At 41.8% G+C, this 24,686-nt stretch overlaps 1 protein-coding gene across 2 annotated transcripts in view; it reads left to right on the forward strand.

Moving 5' to 3' along the window:
• LOC139145024 (streptococcal hemagglutinin-like) overlaps positions 1-24,201 on the forward strand; it is a 75,457-nt gene extending 51,256 nt beyond the window's left edge. For both annotated transcript variants that reach the window (XM_070715925.1, XM_070715923.1), the window contains exons 6-13: positions 11,405-11,857; positions 12,421-12,843; positions 14,777-15,202; positions 16,119-16,544; positions 17,667-18,083; positions 18,475-18,912; positions 19,779-20,213; positions 21,607-24,201. In XM_070715925.1, the coding sequence (XP_070572026.1) occupies positions 11,405-11,857; positions 12,421-12,843; positions 14,777-15,202; positions 16,119-16,544; positions 17,667-18,083; positions 18,475-18,912; positions 19,779-20,213; positions 21,607-21,686 (3,098 nt within the window). In that variant the 3' untranslated portion in view covers positions 21,687-24,201. The remainder of the gene's footprint in view (positions 1-11,404; positions 11,858-12,420; positions 12,844-14,776; positions 15,203-16,118; positions 16,545-17,666; positions 18,084-18,474; positions 18,913-19,778; positions 20,214-21,606) is intronic.
• Positions 24,202-24,686: the final 485 nt, after the last annotated feature.

Raw genomic sequence — 24,686 nt, forward strand, 5'->3', positions numbered from 1 at the left:
AAACAATCTCATAAACCTGGCCATATGGGCAACTGTGTATGAGCAGCTGGATGCTTGACTTCCCGGAGAAGGCGAGCTGTCACGTTCAAGCTCAGGATTATTTGTCGATCAAATTTCAGTAAATTTACCTTACGCAGGGCTCGAAATTAGCGGTAGTCCCGCGTCCACAGACTACCAACTTTTCCCTGGGGCTACCAAAGTCCATGAAATGGTAGCCCACACGGACTACCAAAGCCTGGGACAGGAAATTACTTAGTGGGCGACATGATGTTGATCGCTGACGCCACTACACATGCTATACCGACGATCATACAGTCAACCCAGCTGGACACAGAAAGGACATGTCGAATTTGTTGCGACAAACTTTCAATAAAATATCATTTATATCTGAACTGATGTACTTGGATAACAGGCTCGAGAAATGATGGCCAATGAAAATTCATTTTCATATTTATTTAGTCACAATTTATCAATCACAATTGGACACAAAATTATTCAAACTGCAAAGAAAAAGCTGTCGGGCCATCCACACATTTAGCTTTCGGGGGGAAATATAGTCAAAATTGCCACGAAAGTATTAGGAACATGACTGTACCAAGTTGTCATCCTGAAATTCATAGCCAATCTATTTTTAGCCATGTTATGTTTACACGTGTGAGTGAAAAGTCGTTGTCATTGCGAACATCAAAGCTCTGCGTATGTGTGAATAGGTCGTCAAACTTTGAGGCGTCACCGTCGTCCACTACACATGCTATACCGTTCTCCTAAGGCCATGATCAGCAGGTATTGATGTCAAATGACTAGAAAATTCACTCAATGGATAGTCATGAAAAATAAATCGTTCATGTCTAGATATAAATAAAATATTCTTTACAAAAAAACCTTTTCATTCATGCATGGGCTACCAGACCTTGTCGCTGGGCTACCAACTTCAGAAAATGGTAGCCCACTGGGACTACCAGGGTAAAAAGTTAATTTCGAGCCCTGCTTACCTAGATGAAATTTTGTCTATATGCTGAAATTTCGCCGAAGTTTGACAAAATTGCATCGATTTTTCAGGTTCATATCCGACATTTTTGAGTTTTGAGTGCAGACAGAAATAAGTTTTGAGGCAACATGGCTGCGACCCCATGTTGACCCCTAGCCCTGCGTACGATGCTATGTGCTACAGCTAACACACAGCATCGTACGCAGGGCTAGCGAGAGAGTTGCCGACATCGACGGTTATTTACGAGAAGTGAATAAAAGACTGTCATTTTTGGAAGCGATCGAGTAGCTGAGGTAGGCTGGGATACGACTTGGGCCCAAGAACGCTGAATTTCGGCAGTAATTTGGCTTTTTACGTCAAGTCCCTAAATGGATTTGAAGTCACCGACCCTACGTACGCGTACGGGTCTTTGCAGGGCTGTGGTGAGCGGGGCGATTAGCTGTAGCGGAACACACAGCATCGTACGCAGAGCTAGTTAAGTTGACCCCAAGTGAAAATGTGTTCGCGATCAAATCTTCCTATATTTTTTTCAGAATTTTCGACAAAATCATTGCTTCTTACATCTTTTGTAAAATATAAAATATTAATATAAAAATGCGATGTGCCATGTCTCCAGATTTCTAAAATATCGTTCGTTGACCGTTCGACGGAATACTCATTTCGCAAACTTGTGACGCAGTTGAAATTCAATACTGACCGCCAAATAATCTTAATGAGACGAGATCATTCTAGACACCCTCCAAATTATCTAACCATTCGCGTTAGAGTTCAGCTCGCTTAGAGGATCATAACATTCTTCGGCCTTCGTTTAGATCGACCCTAATCTCTCCCATTTAGGAAATAAATACACAAGCTACCTTGACAAAACTTCGTGCACCATCCAGGACCAAACACACTACAAATCTGTCTTGACGTCATCATCTCCTTACATGGTAATCGGCATACCGTATTTTTTAGCAAAGGAGACACAGAATACGTCGGAGTATTCAGTTTCAAAACGTATTACATTGTGTGATGTTGTCAAAAAAAGGTAATGTTACTGCAGTGGTATAAATTACAAAACACAAAAGTTCAAATCAGTTTATTTTGGACTGGCTTTACCCAACATTTCATATTGTTTCTTATGCCAGATTTGACCACGTGCTTACTGGCGACCCCTTTACATGCAAATTTTGTGTCAAATGGTGTGTTCTCCTGGAAAAACAAACGTACGATTTCTATATGAAGGAGGCGAAATTTGCCCTCAAAACTCGAAACCACCCCTTACGGGGTGTACCTAGCTATTTTGAACGAGCTTCTCGAATCTGCAGCTCTATTTCGAAATGATGGTCTGGTTTTCTCAGCTCAAGGATAAGTGTTCTCCATCGCTGTGGGCATTACTATTCTCAACTGGGGTACAGTTTCCAGTCGTAATGTTTTTCATTGTGTCCGGGATATAAACCTTTCCTTTTCACAATTTTACTTCGGTTAACACTAGTCCACATCTTGTCAGCGGATTAAACATGTTTTCAAGTTTAAATGTTAAATTCTGGTCTCGAGCCCTCTTGTTCGACCAAACTGAAATTACCCCTCCCACTTTGGCTCGTCCAGTGGGTGTAGCAAGGGTCGTGCCATCGCCTAGGAAACGGAGGGTGCATTAATTGTTGCATTTCGATGCACATTTTGATTATATTCAGAAGATTTTGTGGCAAAAACTCAGATAGAGAAGCATTAATATTCACATCTCACTTATTCAAGACTGGCTGAGAGCAGCACTTCCATTCAGTTAACATCATTACGCCATTTATTATGCCAAGAAAGATGAAGCCAAGACATTTTGCCCTCCCTGGTCTCAGCCAGGAATGGTAATACCTTACAGAGTTTTTTCCCACGGAATGAAAACAAATGTACTTGGACTGAGGCCCAAGTACAATAATAATAATAATAATAGGCTGCATTCAAAAACATCTTTGGAGGGGTGGGGAATCCAAACAAAGTTCTCTGATTCTTCAAATGCCTCCCCTAACAAACTCAAAGTGCGTATAAATGCCCCCCTTCTGACTTGCTATATTTTGAAATTCCCTCAAAACAAAACTAGCCTGATTCTTGAATGGACTGATTTTTTTCGCAGTATATGTGTGCGCGGCAAAGACTGCAATCATTGTTATTGATGACAAATGAATTCTAGTCCGGACTTGAATTTTAAACAACAGCAATGCTGACTGCACATATATGGCTCTGTTGATAAACTTAAAACTTGACTTTTCATCACGCTTCAGAGAGTGTAGAACAAGATACTGCAGTAGATACACAAAACTGAACCACCAAAAATGAGCCAACAGTTAGAGTTATTTATAAATGGAGTAAGGTCACTCTTCTTGGTCGTGTAAATGGCCTATTCCTATCCATCAAATAAGTTTTTGCCGACAGCTTACCGTCAGTTGTGTCCTATTAAATGTGACCCTGTGTGACTTCCACTGTTCCAGTGCCAATGTATGTAAAGGGGTTCTCAAAATTACGTTGTTTTCAGTATGGTCTTCAACAGTTGCCATCAATTTTAGCATTATGCATCTTTAAGCTCAAACCTTTGGTTTCCTGTCTCTGCTAGAAAATGCTGCAAAAGTTGGGCTGTATCGTGAATTCTAAATATTGTGCATTGGAAAAGCGGCTCACTGAAATCTTTGTATTCTTTTATAAAAACATATTAAATGTTTCTGTTGACACAAAGGATAGAACAAAGAGGCTGAGCAGTTTCATGTGATCTGTGTTGATGCCTATGGGCGTGAGAAAATACCTGTACATATATGTTTGTGTATACCCAACAGAGAATTTCTTTTTTTCAGTTTATGTTTTGTGACTTTTGTTTAAAAGATAATCTAACACAGATTGCATCTCAATTAGAGAGATTTTCGTTTCGAGTCTCCCCTTTAAGTCCCTTAATCCCTTCAAATGCTACCTCAACACACAGTTGCTTGCAGTGCTGCTTGGATTTAGGCGATCGAAGGCCCTGGATCGAAGTGTGATGCCGAAGGCCGAATCTGTTTACACTAGTACTAGGCTTTACCTCTTTGCACTAGTACTAGGCTAGACCTCTTCACACTAGTACTAGGCTAAACCTCTTTACACTAGTACTAGGCTAGACCTCTTTACACTAGTACTAGGCTAGACCTCTTTACACTAGTACTAGGCTAGACCTCTTTACACTAGTACTAGGCTAGACCTCTTTACACTAGTACTAGGCTAAACCTCTTACACTAGTACTAGGCTATACCTCTTTACACTAGTACTAGGCTATACCTCTTAACACTTGTACTAGGCTAGACCGCTTTACATCAATACAATAGGCTAGACCTCTTACACCAATACTAGACTAGACCTCTTTACACCAATACTAGGCTAAATCTCTTGACACTAGTACTAGGCTAAACCTCTTTACACTAGTACTAGGCTAAACCTCATTACACTAATACTAGTCTAGACCTCTTTACACTAGTGCTAGGCTAGACCTCTTTACACTAGTACTAGGCTAGATCTCTTTACACTAGTACTCGGCTAAACCTCTTTACACTAGTACTTGGCTAGACCTCTTTACACTAGTACTCGGCTAAACCTCTTTACAATAGTACTAGGCTAGACCTCTTTACACTAGTACTAGGCTAAACCTCTTTACAATAGTACTAGGCTATACCTCTTTACACTTGTACAGGGCTAGACCGCTTTACACCAATACTAGGCTAGACCTCTTTACACTAGTACTCGGCTAAACCTCTACACACTAGTACTAGACTAAACCTCTTTACATTAGTACTAGGCTAGACCTCTTTACACTTGTGCTAGGCTAGACCTCTTTACACTAGTACTAGGCTATACCTCATTACACTAGTACTAGGCTAAACCTCTTTACACTAGTACTAGGCTAAACCTCTTTACACTATTACTAGGCTATACCTCTTTACACTAGTACTAGGCTATACCTCTTTACACTTGTACTAGGCTAGACCGCTTTACACCAATAATAGGCTAGACCTCTTTACACCAATACTAGGCTAGACCTCTTTACACTAGTACTAGGCAAAACCTCTTTACACTTGTACTAGGCTAAACCTCATTACACTATTACTAGGCTAAACCTCTTTACACTAGTACTCGGCTAAACCTCTTTACATTAGTACTAGGCTAGACCTCTTTACACTAGTACTAGGCTAGACCTCTTTACACTAGTACTAGGCTAGACCTCTTTACATTAGTACTAGGCTAGACCTCTTTACACTAGTACTAGGCTAGACCTCTTTACACTAGTACTAGGCTAGACCTCTTTACAATAGTACTAGGCTAGACCTCTTTACACTAGTACTAGGCTAGACCTCTTTACACTAGTACTAGACTAGACCTCTTTACCATAGTACTGGGCTAATTCTCGATAATTCCCTTTTGCCACGCATTTGGGTTTCTAAAGTCTTGAGCGGTCGACCATATTTTCAATATGGCGGCTTTCTACAGGTTAAACGCATAAGCTTACAAAGTTACAGAAACAAATTTAAAGTAAAATCTCAGGTTAAACAGGAATTAAATGCCAGAAATGCCTTATAAGTGAAAAGAGTTTCACAAACAAACAGAACTTATTTGCCATTGAAGCGATTATATTTGTGATAAAAGTACTATTGAGATCACTATCTCAAACTCTTGCTGTGGTGAGAAGTCGATATTTTGCCCACAGTGCATTTCACCAGTAGTAGTTTTCCCGTACACGTTTGGTCGGCACTGTACACGGTAGGTGTGCACGATTCGCACGATAGAATTCGACTTATGGTGAAAACCTAAAATGACATACAACTTAGACATTGCACGATAGCTTTGCACGTTTGACATTCTAGAGGTAGAGCTATAGTCAGACCCTAAATGATATACATGTTTATATATTGTTACATGCCTCGTATATCGAACGTCGCGCGCTCCATAGGATTCATTATAACACGCTACATGCTCATTCCGTGTCGCGATTCGCCAGAATACGTCACGTGACGAGAAAATGGATACGTCTAGTCCCCATCGGATCGACAAAAGTGACGTCAGGGGGCATTTTTTGAAAAGCTATTTCCCTAGGGAAATAGTTCTGACCAAATTTGGAAAAGTGCCCGTCACGTGACCGTAGTGTCGTCTGCAGCTTTTCAACAATGGCGGGTGACTAGAACGTGATGTCCGTCCGGGATAGGTGACGACACATTCTCTAAAACAGATTTTCCAACATTTTCCAACATTCCAACAGCGTAGAAACTTGAACAGCTCATCGACGGAAAAGATTAAAGTGCAACTGAGGATGTCGCTAGGTATGCTTAGAATATTTTTTGAAAGAAAGTGGTACCACGTACAACTGAAACCGCTGTCGAAACATCGCCCAGTAAACTTGTCACAATGGATTGTTGCAGTGCAAAATATCAAAACACATTAAAAACTATATAACAATACAAAATGAGCATGTGGTGTGTTATAAAACATCTATAGCCTGGTCTTTATTCGGGCTATAGCGCGTGGCCGTGTGTTACCAGAAACACATCGCTATACCCCTCGGCCTACGGCCTCGGGGAATAGCGATGTGTTTCTGGTAACACACGGCCCCTCGGGGTAATAGACGGGCGCTATAGCCCTCATGACCAGGCAATAGGTGTTTAATAGTAACTCGTCGATGACGTCGCGGGCCGCATAGTCATCACTGGACTGAAAGTGAACCGGAACTATTTTCAACTTGACAACTGTATAAAGACATTTTAGGCACGTGGGCTCGGACCTAACATGTCAAGCATGCACGACTAAAATGTAAAAATGTCTAAAATGAACAAATCCAGACTTCTAGCCATGGATCGGAAACCGGAAAAAATAAATTCAATAAATAAAGAAATAAAGAAACTGAAATATATAGAAAGAAGTAAATCCGACAAACAGCAAAATAGACTCGATTCGATGTATTACTCGCGCCATTCGCTCCCCATTGTCTCCCTATTACGACATCCCCATTTGGGTACGGGAAAGGGAGAAATTTAATGACACTGTGCGCAAAATAACGACCCTTCAAAAGTGTTGGTAAGAAAAAAGTGACGCTCCCCCTATATGTCACAGTCCGCATCAATAATATTTAGACCATTTCTCTTTCAGCCATCGGATTTTAACCTTAAAATTGACCTAATTTGTACAAAGTTGATCAATAAAAATTCTGCACATTAGCTTTGTTGACTGAGAGGGCTGGTATCTATTGAACAATGGCCTGTATGGGACGAAAATGTACAACTACCTTTTGGGGTTGCTGATGACCTTTGGCCTTTATACCATCCTTTACCTCATTAATCATACACATATATAATTGTAGGCAAGTCAATGGAGCTAGCGATCTGATTTTTGGTGGATTGAGAGGAGATTTGTGAGCGAACTTGTTTACCAATATGTCATTTGACCAGGATGGCCTTTGACCTCGATTTCACAAAATATGCCTACATGTAGAAATCAGTAGCTTCAAGAGCTACAGCCTTCATAATTGTTGGGATGATTCACCTTCTTGCGTCACATGATCCTGAGCCTCATTAAATATATGTCAAATAAAATATTATTACTGTTGACTGTGACAAGCAGGGAAAAAGGTCATTGTTTGTTGCGTATGGAAATTGGGAAGGGTAACTTATTTCTTGCAAACACTTTTTAGGGGTCACTATGTTACGTGCAGTCATTTTGAAAAACACCTACCCTCCTCCCTCCCAGTAATTTCTGTCCTGTTCCTTACATCGCCGTCTCGCTATTTAGTAGAGGTCGTCGATCCAGGGCCTTCGATCGACTAGCCAAGCAGCGCTGCAAGCAACTGTGCCTTAACATACCCTTGATATTGTAACTCTACCCCGTCAACCTCCCTTCCAGAAGTGTTTGCGAATGCGGCCTATAAATGTAGTCGCAAAATGAGGTACAGAATTATGAAAGAGTGAAACGAAAGCTACAGAGCCATCATTTTAGAGGCAAAGACGGAGAGAGGGGGCGAAAAGACAGTGAGAGAGAACACAGTAAATCGTTGCTACTCTGGACTGGGATAGACAAAATGGTGCGAACTATTGTTACGACTGACTTTTCGTAACTTGTAATTGTCGATGGATCGTCACTCACTCAAAGTCACACAACCGAGAGGTACTACGGGGAATCGTAATACTTTCAGTAACTGGAACGTACACCAAGTAGTCAGTTTAACTCACCACTTCAGATCTTTATTACTAAGGCAGAGCGGCACCAAGTCCGTACTCAGGATACAATTATCGATCAGCAAAGACTCTCCCAAAATGTCTCAATCCTCCTCTCTCTGTCTCACGTTCTCCTCGAACTATCAAAATCATTGGCTTTTATACAGTTCATCAAAATTATATCACGTTTTGACTTCATGTGACATACGTTCATTGCACGTAATGTCACTCGTGTACTTACAACGTGAAAGAGTAATAAAACCATAAAAGTTATACAAGTTATGAAAGTCGGTAAAAGGTCAAAGTAATAAAATCCTAAATATCGGTAAAAGGTCAAATTGTCATCATTTCAAGGCGTTACACTCTCCCACCTTTTTAATAACCAGCGTCCTCGCTGGACAAATCAAAGAGTGCGCTAACATATTATCAACTTCCCTCTCAATGCTTTCCGTTTCTCCGGGTCGACTCGGTACGGTGGCATCTTTACGGGTTGGGCCCCTGGGACTAACTCAATACGATGTTTGATCACATCACAGTAACCTAATCTCTTATCATCATCAACAAACGCCAAATGATTCTTCCATAAAACATTGTGTAAACTCTTTGTTTGATCTTCATCCAGGGCTGAACCACTAAAGTCAAATTTACTCAAGAAATGTCGTTTTAGGGCGTCATTTGTTAAATCATTAGGCAGGGTGTCATTTTCAACATCCAAATTGTGAATAGTAGCTCCCTCGGGAAGCGGGCAGAAAATCCCCAATTTGGTCCCCTTTCTAACATATACGTCTCTGTCGGTCGAATTCACCAGCCTTATTGGGATCTTGTTTCTGTCGGTGACAGTTACAACCCGCGCTGTCGCAACTCCCAGGTGTATTAAAGATTTAGTAGTTTCAGTATGTCCAACAATTCCGTCGGGCATATTACAATTTAACTGGCCAGGAACTTTTCGTTCAGACCGAGGTGAAATAACAAACCCCTGGGCAGCCTTGACAACGAGGGAGGAGCGAAGTTTCAACTTTCTTTGTGCCACATCTATAATTGCTCTGTATTTCGCCAAAAAATCAACACCAATAATTAATTTCTGTTTCAAATTTTCAACTAAATGAATCGACATCAATGCTTTCTTACCGCCGATAATAACACGTACATTTACAACACCCTTTACAGGTATTTGTCGACCATCGGCTAATTTTACGGCTTTATAATTAGACTTGAGAATTTTAGAGTGGCGTAACTTCGGTACCTCTGATAATAATCGCATAGGGGCGACAGTAATGGCGGCCCCAGTATCTACAATTGCCGATATACATTGATTCATTACAGTTACATTAATTACATTAATTCCTTGCATACATTGATCATTAATATTCAAATTACATATACTCTTCACAACATTATTACTCCCCGTCCCTCGCCGTTCACAGGTATTAAAATTTCCAGATCCATTTCTAAAACCTGCCGGCCTTATTCGTTTTTTCGCTGAGAATTTCTGCCTCCAGCGAAACAATTGCGTGCAATATGGCCAGGCCGATCACAATTGTAACAAACCTTGGCAACTCGGCGGGGACAATTTGAACTTATATGACCCGCAATCCCACACGTATAGCATATAAATTACCATTTCCATTCCCATTCCCCTGGCGAAAACTTCGTGGACCACCCTTAAAATTAGCGTCATATCTATTTCCCCTCTGTCCTTGACTAAAATTATCAAAACCATTTGAAAAATGGTCACGTACCGTATCTTCCCTAGGCGTTGCCGCTGGTTGAAGCCCCGTTGCCGCCGCTGATGCTTGCTGGCTTCCGTTCTTTTCTTCCATTAGTCGTCTATTCTGTTCGACTAACATCATCATGACCTTGGTTAACTCTGATTCGTGCGATGCCGTTGATCGTCGATCTTCATCCGGCAAATCGACCACCAGCTCCCCAGTTCTGGCGAACGCGAACGCTGCCTTGAAATCTTCGGGATCTCTTCCCGCGACGAACTTCATCAGCTTGGGGCGTAACCCTTGCAGGAAAAAACTTAAAAGTTCAGCGTCTGTACGACCATACCTGTCACACTTGTCTTTCAAACGTCCAGCGTAGGCTTCTACCGTCTCGCCGATCCCCTGTTGAATACTACGGATCTCTCGGTCGTTCCTCCATCTCGGTCCCTGCTTCGCAAATCGCTCTACGAAAGTAGCTCTCAGGACGTCCCAGTTCCGTATGACGTCGTCAGGCTGAGACGTAAACCATCGCTCAGCCTCATCGGCCATAAGAAGACCGAATACATCAATCCGGTTACCAATCGCCAACCGTTTCAAGTTAGAGAACATCTCAAACTTCTTTAACCATTTGTGGGGACAGTCACTTTCTCTCCAGTAAACTTCGTTGGCATAATATGGACCCCTCCATTATCAGTATGAAATCGCCTACCTAGATTGTCCATTTCTTCGGCCCGTTCTCTGCGGTCCCTGTCATGCATGTCTTCCATGCGTTGGAATGCAGACTCCATGCGTCGTTGAAGGCCGCCAATCTGGTCGTATTGCTGATCCAACGGTGCCTCGGCTTGTTCTGCCATGTTGATAAGTTGTCGTTGATTTATTCGTCCGGATCTCAAAATCATATAGTGTTTTTCCAGTTACGCCGGATTCTCCCACCAATTTGTTACGACTGACTTTTCGTAACTTGTAATTGTCGATGGATCGTCACTCACTCAAAGTCACACAACCGAGAGGTACTACGGGGAATCGTAATACTTTCAGTAACTGGAACGTACACCAAGTAGTCAGTTTAACTCACCACTTCAGATCTTTATTACTAAGGCAGAGCGGCACCAAGTCCGTACTCAGGATACAATTATCGATCAGCAAAGACTCTCCCAAAATGTCTCAATCCTCCTCTCTCTGTCTCACGTTCTCCTCGAACTATCAAAATCATTGGCTTTTATACAGTTCATCAAAATTATATCACGTTTTGACTTCATGTGACATACGTTCATTGCACGTAATGTCACTCGTGTACTTACAACGTGAAAGAGTAATAAAACCATAAAAGTTATACAAGTTATGAAAGTCGGTAAAAGGTTAAAGTAATAAAATCCTAAATATCGGTAAAAGGTCAAATTGTCATCATTTCAAGGCGTTACACTATACGCTGCAAAAGTTGACAGGATTATCGATACGTCGATAGAGGACAAGTACTGTCGCCGATAATAATCATCGTCCATTTTTCTTTTAAATTACAGGACAAATCGTCGGTACCACTTCAATTGATAAGAATGACGCCGCATCTGAAGACCTTGTTGTCGTCATGGGTCCAGAGAGAGCTTTTCACCTGGATGTGGAGGTGGCCGTCACTGCTGGTAGTGCCAGTGCTACAGTAGATGCTGTCGGTACCAACATGTTTGACATCAAAGTTTACCTGGCCAGCGACGACCAAGGCAGTGGGTCGTCCGAGTATGTAAACGCGACCAACTTGCCAACAACGGATGTCACCCTGTCAAAGTCGACGAGTCCCGAGACACTATCCGATATACAGGCTACCTTGGATCTCGATGGTTTTGCCTGTGAGGACTTTTCACACGTGTGCGCCCTCATCGTTCCAAAGGACTACTCCCCCAGTGAACCATGGATATGGGTCGACAGCAGTGCATCGGATACCGCGTGTGTAGCCATAGCAACGTCAACTGCTTGTTCAAGTGAGTAAGCCTAATTAAAATCGTTGACAGATTTTATCGGAGCGGGAATTATCTGAGAATTTTCAGAAATATAGTAAGAATTGTGGAGCGAATCGAAAGCAAATATCACATGTAATCAACGGTCGGTTTTGTTCTTCCCGTGAAAAACCTGTAAATTGCCCATGATTTTCGGTGTTCGTGCTTTTCTTCAGGCTCACACCTGAGCACAGTCGCCTGTGGTTCGATACACGGCGAGGGTCACTGTATGCATTAGAAAAGTAGAAAAGTAATTAGAAAAGTTATGCATAAGCTCACAGCGGCCCTCACCGTGTATCGAATCACAAGCCACTGTGCACCCGAGTAGGATCTTCAAGAAACAAAATTAAACCTCGTCGATTGTTTAATTGCCTTTCTAAAGACGAAAGATACGTCATTAAATTATTAAAATTATAACGATCTATCTTAGAAGAATTTCGTCTCGTGTAAGATTTTGTCAAGTATATCCTTTTCTTAATGATAATGACGTAATAAATTTGTGCTCTGGGGTACTAAACATTGTCTTCCCTCCGGTAAATTACCTACAGTACAAGTCACTGAAGAAACGATCACCGTAGTCGCTACTGATGGCACAAACCTTGATATCCAGATGGGCTCAACGAAAGATTTCTCATTGGACATCACCCTCGTCACGGGCGACGACACTGGTGAGCTGTCGCTGCAGGCAGCTCAAATGTTCTCCGTGGAATTGTATCTGGCGGCCGATGTGAACGGGTCGTCTCCCTCAACGGAAGAGTCTGCCACACTTCCAGCTGACAGTGTTACCATTGACAACAGGACGACGACCGGACCAGTTACCGCAACCGTTAGCGGGTACAACCTCGCTGATCTCAGCTGTGCAAGCTACACGCACGTGTGTGTGGACGTTGCGCCAGTTGTCGACAGCAAGTGGGCCTGGACTTCGGGAGATGAAGCGAAAACTGCCTGTGTTGCCCTGGGAATCTGCACAAGTACGTCCCCTTTCATCTATGACATATAAACACGTCCTTTATTAGCTCTGCATGGCAGGGCTGTGTGTTACCGGCTGTGATGGGCCCGGCGTATACTATATAACCAGTAACACACAGCCCTGCCACCAAGAGCTAGTCTTGTCATAAAATGACTGAGCGGTATCTGGCATTTTTGATCTATTTCATTTCTGACTTTATAGCTAGATACATGTATATTGACCAAGTTACTAATTCCTAAGGTCCGAGGCCATGCTATATCGGTCTCGGGCGTATGTGAAGTTATCTCCTGCGCACGCAACATAGTGTATCGTATCCTTGATATAAAGTTTACACATTTGCCTTATAAGTCAGCCTTTACATGATTTCATACTGATACAGGACCTAATAAGTGCAAAGCTTTAATCAAAAGTCTCTCTTTAGCACGAGAACTCACGAAATGCAAGATGAATACACTTTTTTGGCCCATACTGAATAATTGTCACTTTCTTCTATATTAGCATTCTTTGTCTCTGATGTTTGCATTTCATTCCCAATAATAATGGAAGGATAAAATATTTCCTCTGAAAGAACCCAGCGAAAAACGATTCAGTAAATGAGGTCTCCAAGGGTTCGAAATGTTTTTCCCAGGTAGTCCACTTGGGCTACCATATTTTCTGAAGTTGGTAGCCCAGTGACAATGGCTGGTAGCCCATGCATATTTTAGTTTAGGGTTTTTTCATTAACAAGAGAAGAAAGGGCTATTTTCAAGATTTTGCCCATGAAGTGAATTTGTTAGTCATTTGATGTGAATTCTTGCACACCTTTATTACCCAAAGGAAACTGGTATAATTGACGACAGTGATACTAAAAAGTTTGGTGACCTATCACTGTATTGACAACCAGTTTCATTCTCAGAGTTGCATGCCAATTTTGATAGTCGTCCACCTTCTTAGCAGGGCTAAAAACAGACCATGGGCTTTCTGTATTAGGGAGGAGTTTGTGAGTGATACATTTTGATCAAAATGCAATGAGAATACGTTTTCATTTCTGTGCCTATCATCCAAGTACATCAGTTGAGATATTGAAACTTTGTTGCAAAGTTCATTGCAAGGTCGTCTTTGTAATTGCTATACAAAGTCGTAGTCTGGCCTTATTGTGTCCAGCTGGGTTTGACTGCATTTTACCTCGTCCAAAACAGGAAGACCGGACATGGCACGCCAAGTTCTGACTGAATTTCATGTCCCAGGCTTTGGTAGTCCACGTGGGCTACCATTTCATGGACTTTGGCAGCCCCAGGGAAAAGTTGGTAGTCTGTGGACGCGGGACTACCGCTAATTCCGAGCCCTGTCTCCACTTGTGTTTCAAAAAAATCTCAGATTTTCAACATTTTGATTAGTTGTTCGGAAACGTATTTTGTTTGTAGCACGTCTTGTAATAGCTCTGCATAAGTATGATACTTAATTACTAACATGTAGGTACTTAATTAGCGGGGCCAACACCAAGAGGGCAATCACAATACCTGGATTTTTATGCTGCACCAATGTGTTTCAGTTATTGCCACAGTCATATTATTCATCTGTCCATGGTTACTCTACCCCACATAGGGTAGAGTAACCGTGATGTGTCGTAATGTTAACACTGAGTCCCTGTTTAATTTTTTATGGCCGTGGATGTCACAACTCGCCCTTACTAATTCGAACACGAAAATCTGTGGCGTTGGCGTTGAGCAAGTCGACTTTTCCTATACCTTCCTGAATTTGTGCACGTAGAAGAAATTTGGTTGGCGTGTATATCCTAGCCTACATGTGTCATTCATATATACATAGATACCTTCATAGATACCTACCTACCTACCTACCTACCTACCTACATACATACATACATACATATTTATATAAGGGAGACAATGTTGTTGTGTGTATCAATCTTAATTACTGTTTTATTCATGCTGTAGGCGTCATTACTGCTGGAAGTGTATCGGCTATTGCTTCAGACAAAGTGGTTCGCATGGGCACTAATAAGCTATTTAACTTAGATGTGACGATTGAAGTAGTTGATACGAGTGCCGTAGTCACCGGGCCAGAGGCTAGCCTCTACCACATTCAAGTGTTCCTGGCGTCAGGCGACGACGGTGCAAACCCTTCGGCAAAATACAACGCAACAATTACCAGCTCGGAGGCAGGCGCAACGATGTCCGTTGCCAGCCCTGACACCGTCATATCAGATGTCACAGTACAGATCAACTTGGAAGGCCAAAGCTGCGTAGATTTCCAGTATGTTTGCGTAGAAGTCAAGCCCCATCATACAGCGACTTGGTCGTGGGATGACGTAGGAACCAGCGCCAAGCTGGCCTGTGACCCGACAGCCATAGACTGCTCAAGTAAGACCCCGTTTTACTGATTCACAACCGTAACTATAGGCCGACCTACGTTTCTAGCTCTCGCACCAGTCCTAAGTATTTTAACGCCTCAGCCCGCCCCCTCCCATTCGCACACTTTTTAGACGCCAGTGAGAGAAAATTTCAAAGCCGAGAAAATAGATGTCACATAGCAATGGCGTTGCGTTTCGTTACGTCATAATTCGAAAATGTCCATTATGGTGTATCTCTAGTCTGTCGAGGCCAATTATGTCAGTTGTACAGGGGGCGTACGAAGTGTTGACATTTCGAATAATTCGATAAAACTTATAACATCAGCACCAATCGCCATCACCACCAAGATCACGATCATCATCAACACCATGATCATTATCTTCACCACCATCATCATATCGCCATCATAAAAAACCACTAATATTCTATACGTCACAAACATTACAATCACTGCCTCTTGTTTGTGTGTTGCGTTTAAGTACAAAAATGAGGGGAAACTATCAAATATACAAATTTTGTAACAACGGAAACCAGACACTTGCTCTAACACACCAATTTCCTTCGGTTCCTGTTTCCGTGTTTCATTTTGTAGTACTTTATTTCACACTCGTGACGAGATCTTGCAAGACTTTCAACCAGGCTGCGCCAGTCGATTACCAGTAATTTTGAAAAGTCACAGTCCCTCAATCATGCGGGGACGTGGACAAGTCAATTCCTGCATGATAGAGGGGTATATGTTTGCTAACTAATATCAGACAGAGTAACTTCAGCGGCTTTGTGCGATCACCGGCCCCGAGGACGGCGCTCCGTTTGCTATGTGTCGAAAAAAGTGCGACCCTTTTCAACACTGAAGAAGAGAGCGATCTCGTAAAATAGAACGCAGAACGGAAAATGACTTATTGTTAATCTTTGTTAATGGTTTCAGGTGAAATAAGGGCAGATTCTGTAACTTTGAGCTCAAACCAAGCGGGAGATCTTGACGTGATCATGGGGGGCTCGGAAGATTTCCGACTGGACATAACGATCGAGACAGGAGCGGAGACGGCTAAGATCGAGGGAAACGCCGACGAATTGTTTGCCGTTAACGTTTATCTAGCCACGGGTAACGGACAGAGTGGCGGCGCCGAGTCAGCCAGGGAGGCCGCGACAGTGCAAAGTGACGCCACCATCATCAACCCCTCGAGTACCATTACCATCTCAGATGTTACCCTGACTGATTTCGATTTGCTCGGTAAGGGTTGTGATGACTACTCCTATGTGTGCGTGGATGTCAGTCCAGCGACAGGTGCAGAATGGTTATGGAGTACAGCAGCGCTTATAAACGCCTGCGTTCAAATTGCGGATTGTTCGGGTGAGTTACACGACATCTTACAGATGGTTATCTGAGGTGATATATGCGATTTTCTTGACATCTTTATGACTTTCTATCCTCGTGTACTTTTGCAAGACTCGGCATTTTGCTGCAGGAAACTATAAATGTAATTTTCTTAAAGACAGGTAAAAGATGCGATTGACTTCAGAAAAGAATTTAGTGTTCATTCAATCTGAAAATTTCTTACTGACAACAAGCAAGCTATGGCTGGGCTCTACGATGACATGGGGTGGGGGTTTGTTGTCCGTCCTGATAATAGAGTGCGACCAACGAAAATGACAAGATGATGGTCACTTACCGTTTATTGCCAGGGGAATAATATACTATTAAAGTCAACACCGATTCGATCTCTTCAGTCCTTACCCTCCTACCCCCCCATGGTCGGGACTTAGTGAGTGACTATACGCCAAATATTGTCGTATAATAGCATGTGTAGTAGGCTACAGTGGGTATATAAGAAACATAAGATGAGGAAAAACGGAATTCTCGTCTTTTTTAAGGTACATGCCACATCCTTCGATGTTGTGCAGCTCAAACTATGACGAATTTCAGCCTTCAATTCAAGGATGTAGCTAGCTGATTGATACCAAAAGCCTTGCTATTTCTTGTAGCTACAAGAGTAGATTTCCAGAGATCTCATTTACATATGACCTTTTGATTATATTGTGAACGGTGAATGTTTTGAGGAATCTTGAGAAAATGAACCTGTGTTTTTAACCACATTGGCTGTCTTTTGCTTGATGTTGACGAAATGTTAGTTCTCACACTGTCTCGGACAGGAAATATGTGTTCCCGCGAATTCGACCTACCTGAGACTAAATATAACGATCATGTAGTCTGGTGCCCATGCACAAAACCCAAACATTTTGACCCGACAAGCATGTTTGCATGTGAGGTAAACTTTGGGAAGACTGACAAATGAAACATTTTTCGCTATTCCTCGAGTAGTAAGTCCCATAGAAAAGTGAAAAAATACTTTCCCTGACTTTCCCTCAATTTTCAGAAGGTACGGGAAATACACTTATTGTTCTGCCCTTTGTGCGTTCAGCGTCTATCATTTGAAACACTTCTCATAATAATTTTTGTTTTGTTCTCCTCTAGCAATTCTAAGCGCCAGCAGCTTGGCGTTGTCGGGAACCAGCGGTAGTATCGTGGTGGCCATGGGTGCACCGCAGACATTCGTCCTGGACGTTACCATAACTACAGGGGCAAGCAACACTGGAAAGGTGACAGGCACGCCAGATCAACTCTTCACCGTTGATGTCTACCTAGCCACCGACGATGCCGGCACCGGTAACACGGACAAAGTAAGGGCAGTGCTACCGTCGTCTGCGTTTACCGTCAAGGACTCGGACGTACAGGCTATCACGGGCATTCAGGCTACCGTGGATCTGTCCCAATCAGAGTGCGACTCCTACTCACACGTGTGCGCCGACGTCACAACACTGTCGGCCGATGTATGGGAGTGGTACGGTACGCCACCAGACCCAACATGTGTTGCCTACACCGACTGTACAAGTAAGTTTGGTCATCAAGATTTGTTGCCAATGGTGGACCACTTGATCTTTTGAAGTGGTTTGATCAAAACTTGGAAAAAACAATGTCATTCAAAAATCTGACCGAGTTTTGCGTGAAAGGATCGAACCGGAAAAACAAGAAATTCTACTGAGAAAAATGCATTTCTTTTCACTGTCAGTATTCTCAAGAGTAAAAAGCTGCGATAAACATTGATAGTTTAAGTCTAGAATAAAGTGCCTTCACCTTGTTTTGGACCAACCTGGAGTAACAGAGCGTTTTCTACTGCATGGAATTATTCATGCTGTACAGTGCGTGATTTAATTGTACTGCCACAAAAATCGATTTTATCATGAGCTTTCCTGAATTATTACAATATAAATATACTTTGCAGCGGCTCCAACCATATCAACGACTGTTGCGAATAATAACGCGGGCACCTTGGCAGTGATCATGGGAGAAAGTAAGACTTTCCACCTTGACGTAACAGCCACTCTCAGCCTCGGGGACGCCATCAGCGGCGAAAACTTGTACTCCGTCAGCGCTTACCTGGCCACCGATCAACAGGGCTCAAATCCCAAGCCATCGAACAAAGTTGTAGGCACGATCACGGACAACGATATTGGTTTTAGCGATGTATCCCCGGCTACTCTGACCGATGTCACGGCGACCATGGACTTCAGCGACCTAATAACTTGCCAGCAGTCTGCAAACCAGAACTATGGATACGTTTGTGTCGATCTCAGTGAGAACCCCGCCGCCGTGCCGACGTGGTCAGCCACTGCCAGCAGCAGTATGACTGGTTGCGTGGCTCTGAGCCCGCCATGCCAATGTGAGTACTTCAAAGAAACACTTCATCATCAAATATGGCTTCATACAATTCCTTCGCTTCTTATTTTCTATATGATTCCTAGTAAAAAAGGGTGTTTAATATAAGTAGAAAGGAATTTAACTAATTCTGTGATCCGGCCTGGTGGAACTTTGCCATTCCCCAGTCCTTTTTTTAGAATTATTCTATATCTTTGAATGGTCATTGAATTTAACCAAACTTGCAGAAATCCTCAATGGCAGTTCAGATGGTGTTTCTGGTATCCCAGTCTTAATGGATGGCATTTTTGTTGTCCCAAGCACCCCAGTTGATAGTTTGACAGTGCAAGAAATTGTCGATATGCTCGCGGCAAGTCCACGGAAGCAACATTCATTTCCCATATTAGAAAGTGTTTAAGGTAGTATGCGCCTCGAAAAACTTAATATGCTGCTCGGTGAGCTCAATTATTCTCTTACCAAATCAAGAATAAAATCAGAGGTCCTGATACCAGAGAAACAAACAAATTACGTAACAGTTACCGATATTTGAAATTCTAACTTGCTGCCATCCCTGTGTTAACTCTATGGGGAAAGTAGTATTTTCGATTTTCAAAAAAACTTTTAAGACTGTGAAAATCTTTCTTATTCCGCGATCCTAACAATGAGCCTCCGCAAATAGTAGATCGGAGAAGTATTGTAAAAATTGAGTGAGACCGAATATGTGTCTCCGAGGCGCATTCTACCTTAACAAGAAGTACGAATCAAGTTCTAGTAGAGTTTCTAATTACTCACAACTTTCAGGGAGATAGGGATTTGTTCCACAGGGATTCCTTTTCTGGCAACAACAGTCTTGTTAAAATGACCAACTAGTTTGGACCGTTTGCTTTACAGCTCAGCCGCTACTAGATTTCACCCTATCTGGGCTGCAGATCATTTCGCCCTCGAACAAGAAGGTCATCGTTGGCGAAAACGTTGAAGTTGTGTTTGACGTGACTGTCCAGCTCGACGCCAACTCGGGTTCGGCGAACGGAAACGACAACTGGGAGATCGAAGGCTTTCTCTCGACGTCCGCCACCGGGGCCGTGAAGACGGCTAAAGTGCCCGCGACAGCAGCCTCCATGGCGTCACACATCGGCCACGATATGGACGGCGGGGACTCTTACACCTTCGAAGACGTCGTCGTCGACTTGCCGCTGGGCCCGACCGATTGCGGGGACCTGGGATATTTCTGCGTGGAACTGAGTCAGGGCGGTGCAGCAGACTGGTACTTCGACCCGTTCAACCCATCGACAAACGTGGCATGCACGGCAGTGACTTGCACAACAGGTAAGAACTGCAGAAAGAACAACGACCATCAATCAATGAAAAGAAAACAGAGTTAACACGATTGGAACTAATTTGGGATAATTGGATCTTTTTATTTTTCAAATTTCTCAAAAGTGTTATGAGCCCTATAGCTGAATGTTGCAATATTACAAATTACTCATAAAAACAGGTGTGTAACTTATAAAGAAAAGCAGATAAGGTTACATTTGCAGACTAAATCGACATTACTTCACCATCCAATTATCCCAAATTAGTTCCAATCATGTTAGTTCTATCTCATTTGAAAAAAATATTTCTGTGGACCGTGAGTCACGGTAAGTCGTGTACTGTGCAAAAATTACTAACAGCTAAAACGACTCACGATGTCCTGAAGGATTTTTTGCTACAACCGCTTGCTCAGCCATACGGGTGTCAATCATTTCATTAAGGGGAATATAGCTGTAACATTTGATCGTGTTTTCATGAGTATTGTTCTTGAAACAAGGACGTTTTCTTCATAAAACTTTGATGACAGAGAATGTATTAGCCTTGCTGCACAACCCTTCGTGCACGTACAGTATACGGGAATTCTAGTAAGAACTTGTGACACATACAGACTGTATTGACAAGTTAAACGCCTTACCCTCATGACATGATATTTGGAGCAGAAGAAACTGGCTTTGACAGGGTCTACGGAACAAAACTGCTGGAAAACAAATCAAAGGTTTCATCTAAGTGGAGCTCTAATAAGACCAATTCGTTCCTGTGTATGATAATGAACACAGTGGTTCAAAACAACGCCAAACTTTGCTTTCATCACACTGGAAAATTCTACCAAAGCAGATATAGGCAAAGAACCTGGAGAGAGAGAGAGGATCTATGGTTCATGCATGTACCTAATATCGACGTATCCCTCTTTATTATCTAGCCTAAATCTACTCTGAACATTTGAACGTTTAGATCGAAGAATTCAATTGAAGTGTATTTTCCTGAGCTTGGAATCATGCAAACTTACTTCCTAGCCACGCATTATATATGCTCTGAGGCGCAAATGGGAAAAACGTCCTGTTCGGCAAACTTCGCGTGATTGAATAGGCAGTGCCATAAGCAGGCAACGTTTGGCCAAGAAAAGATACGCGTTTTCCCCAAGATGTATCCAGGGAATAGATGAATCCATCAGAACTTTTTTATTTGTAATTTGGTGCGACCCATAAAATAGCAAAATTTGACTAAATGTTTGATTTTTAAAATGAAAAAAAAATTATAGAATTTGAAGGTTGCAAATACGGTCGGTCGGGTGATTGGAAACAGTTTTTTTTATTTAGCCTTACTTTTTGAAGGAAATCTTATAACTTTTATGCCACCTGTATTATCCCGCCATCTCACTCCCGCCTTGTGTATTTACTTCTTCTAGCGGGTGATGCTACTGTTCAGACGATGAGCTTGTCGCTGGGAATAGTTTCCTTACTCGTCACCGTGTGGATCAACTTGTAGTACGGCCACTCTTGTCCAGCTGAAGCACCAGCACTATCGCCAATGTGCCAAACAGACACCCCTTGCTGCTGATGGCACAGAGCATCTGTATCTGCCACTACTACTACTAGACGTGTGAACACAGCGATAAAGTTGGTAAAAACTATAGTTGGTTTATAACTTAATGTGTGCAAGATGTTTTGACAACGATTTAGTAACCATGACGACAAAAGTAGCTGTGACGCAACAATATACCGTCCAATAATTGACATTTACTGGTAAAAAACTTCAATATAATTATAGTAACGTTTTCTTGGGTGCCATTCGAAGCTCTAAAACGATATCAATAATCGTTTAAAAAGGAATTTGATCTGTGTTTGCGATGCCATCAGGTCTTGCTCAACATGAAATATTTGTCATTGTTCAGAATCTCTGCCAAAATACTCATCACGTTCATACAGAAAATTTTAACAAACACTTAAAGTAACTGCTATAAATAAATTTGATAAGTTTGATCCAATCTGCCCATTGGGATAGCGGTGTTCAAACGATACACTTTGTATTGCCCGCAAGTGTTCAAACTGGGAAAACACGCAACGTCAAAGCCTTGGGTAAAATGGTCATTGCCGGCGCGAAATGCAGTCATTTTAGAAAAGGATCTTCACCGGGTATGTTCGCCTTCATAGTGACTTTACCAGATAATTCTCATTTTGTAAGTCTGATACGTGTGTTTTTAGAACAAGACTATACGTTGTTTCTTACTGTATTAGCAAACTTACGATTTTAAATAAAAGTATGTATATTTTAGCGGTCATGAATTACAGAGGTAAAAATATATCTTCTTCATAAAATTGTTCGAATTTTCAATTTTTCTCACCGTCTTGTTGTGATGACAACTTCCGGCTCCACCCCTGCTTATATATTTGGAAGAAGGACCGACGTAATATTAGGCGAGGGTAACACTGTTTCTGAGATTTGAATTACTGTCTCTAAGATGCTAGAAGGCGTGATCCTACCTGCCCTTTGGGAAGCAAAGGCACATGGCGAATGTTGGAAACACAAACGTTTCACGTATAAGGTTTGCTGCAGTCGCAGTGCGCTCTTTGTATGCCCACGTGTATGCCATATTTGATCGTTAAGCTGTCACGATGCTACGACAGAACTTAAACCACTGGAAATTGTAATTCTGTAGTTTGGAATCAAATGCCTTTCATATTTACCCTGAAAATATTATGTGTCCTTCCGCCAAAACCTTTGGGGTGTATGCGGAAGGCAAAACACGTAAAATGTGACGGTTTCTTTTATTTTCCAAACCCTTACAAAATAATTAAAATGAAGTCTGTAATTAAGTTCATGTAAGCACTTTTTCTGTGATGTTACTACAGTTTTAAACAGACACTCAATTATTCTGAAATCATCTTAGAAAAATTGTCTCCGAGATTAGGGATGTGGGTGAAACTGCATCATGTTTTGCTACATATGCAGCGTTTTTCTTTTGTTTTTAATTTTCTATTTTCTGTGATAAGCTCATTTTTCCTCGACAATATTTCTTTCTAATGTTTGTATAGCGTCATTATGGGATTCGTCGAGATCAAATGGTAATTGTTTTAAATTGTGTCTTATGGCTGCGATTTGGCCTAAACGTGTTCATTCTCAGATCAATTTTTCACATTCACATGTGGGTAATATTTGATATGGCAATGCCGCCATTAATCTCAGTGTTATGGCGGTACGAGTTCAAACCAAACTTCAGATCATCTCCGTCCGTAAAAATCATGGTCCCTTCACGGAGACCGTGGTAAAACCATGCCCGATAACCATTGAAATCCAAGAATGAGCACCATTTGTTAATTATCAAACGCTCTACACTCTGACGGTTTCATTATCCACATACAGCATAAGTGGACTTGTACTTGACAATGTCCTCCTTTTTAGTGAGATCCCACTAGTTTTAGGTCAGCGTTCCCTCGTAAAAAACTATATGCGCTCGATTCCAATATGCCACGCAAATAAACCAACGCACATGGAACGTACCATCATACTGTGTTTAAAGTGGTGTCGAAATCGATAAATAATTCGATAATTCGAATTTCAGCACCACCTAAAAACAATCTAATGGTACGTCCCAACCATACAAATGAGAGCGAAGAAAAACAAAGTAGTTTTGTCTGATTATTGTAGGATGCATGAAACTTAAGTAGCAGATGTAATTACTTTGATAATTGAATTTGTGTTATTATTGAACGCTCAGCTTTTAGCATCGAGCATTGTAATTTCCTACGAAGACAACTGTATAATTTGCGATAAAATCATAATCACCCATTAAATTTTCATGATTATTTTTTGTGTTTTTATGGCATAATTATTTTATAGTTAAGTAATTACGATTTTAGTGTGCCAAATAACATTTCACTGGATTAACTTGCGAATACAATTGTATCATATTTGTTCTGTATGTAAAATGATTTGTAAAACATCAAACACTGTCTTTTGGATTTAATCTGTACGTTTCTTAATAAAAAAAAATGGAGGTTTACACATATCGTATATCTGTGGTTACTTATCTAAAATTTTTGCTTCGTGCACGTGAGAGAGAGAGAGAGAGAGAGAGAGAGAGAGAGTGCTAAGTTTTTTTACAAAAAAATGGACGTTATTTCAACTACATCACGGAAATTAAAAGGAGTTGCATCAGGTCAAAACAACAAACAAAAACGAAATGCTATGGTTCAACTTTATAAATCGTTCAGGGCTAGTAATGGTAGTTAGTCCCCACGGACACCATCCGAGGGGACTTATAGGTTTGGTCATGTCCGTGCGTGCGTGCGTGCGTCAGTGCGTGCGTCCGTCCGTGCGTCCGTCCGTTCACGCAGATATCTCTGAGATGCCTAAAGCGATTTCATTCAAACTTGGTACAAGGATTACTTCATATGTCATACAGATGCACGTCGATTTGTTTTGTGATACGATCCAATATGGCTGCCAGGCGGCCATTTTATTACAATTTTTTCATGTACAAAGCCA

The sequence above is a fragment of the Ptychodera flava genome, chromosome 12 (assembly GCF_041260155.1).
Source record: "Ptychodera flava strain L36383 chromosome 12, AS_Pfla_20210202, whole genome shotgun sequence".
Taxonomy (NCBI): Eukaryota; Metazoa; Hemichordata; class Enteropneusta; family Ptychoderidae; genus Ptychodera; species Ptychodera flava.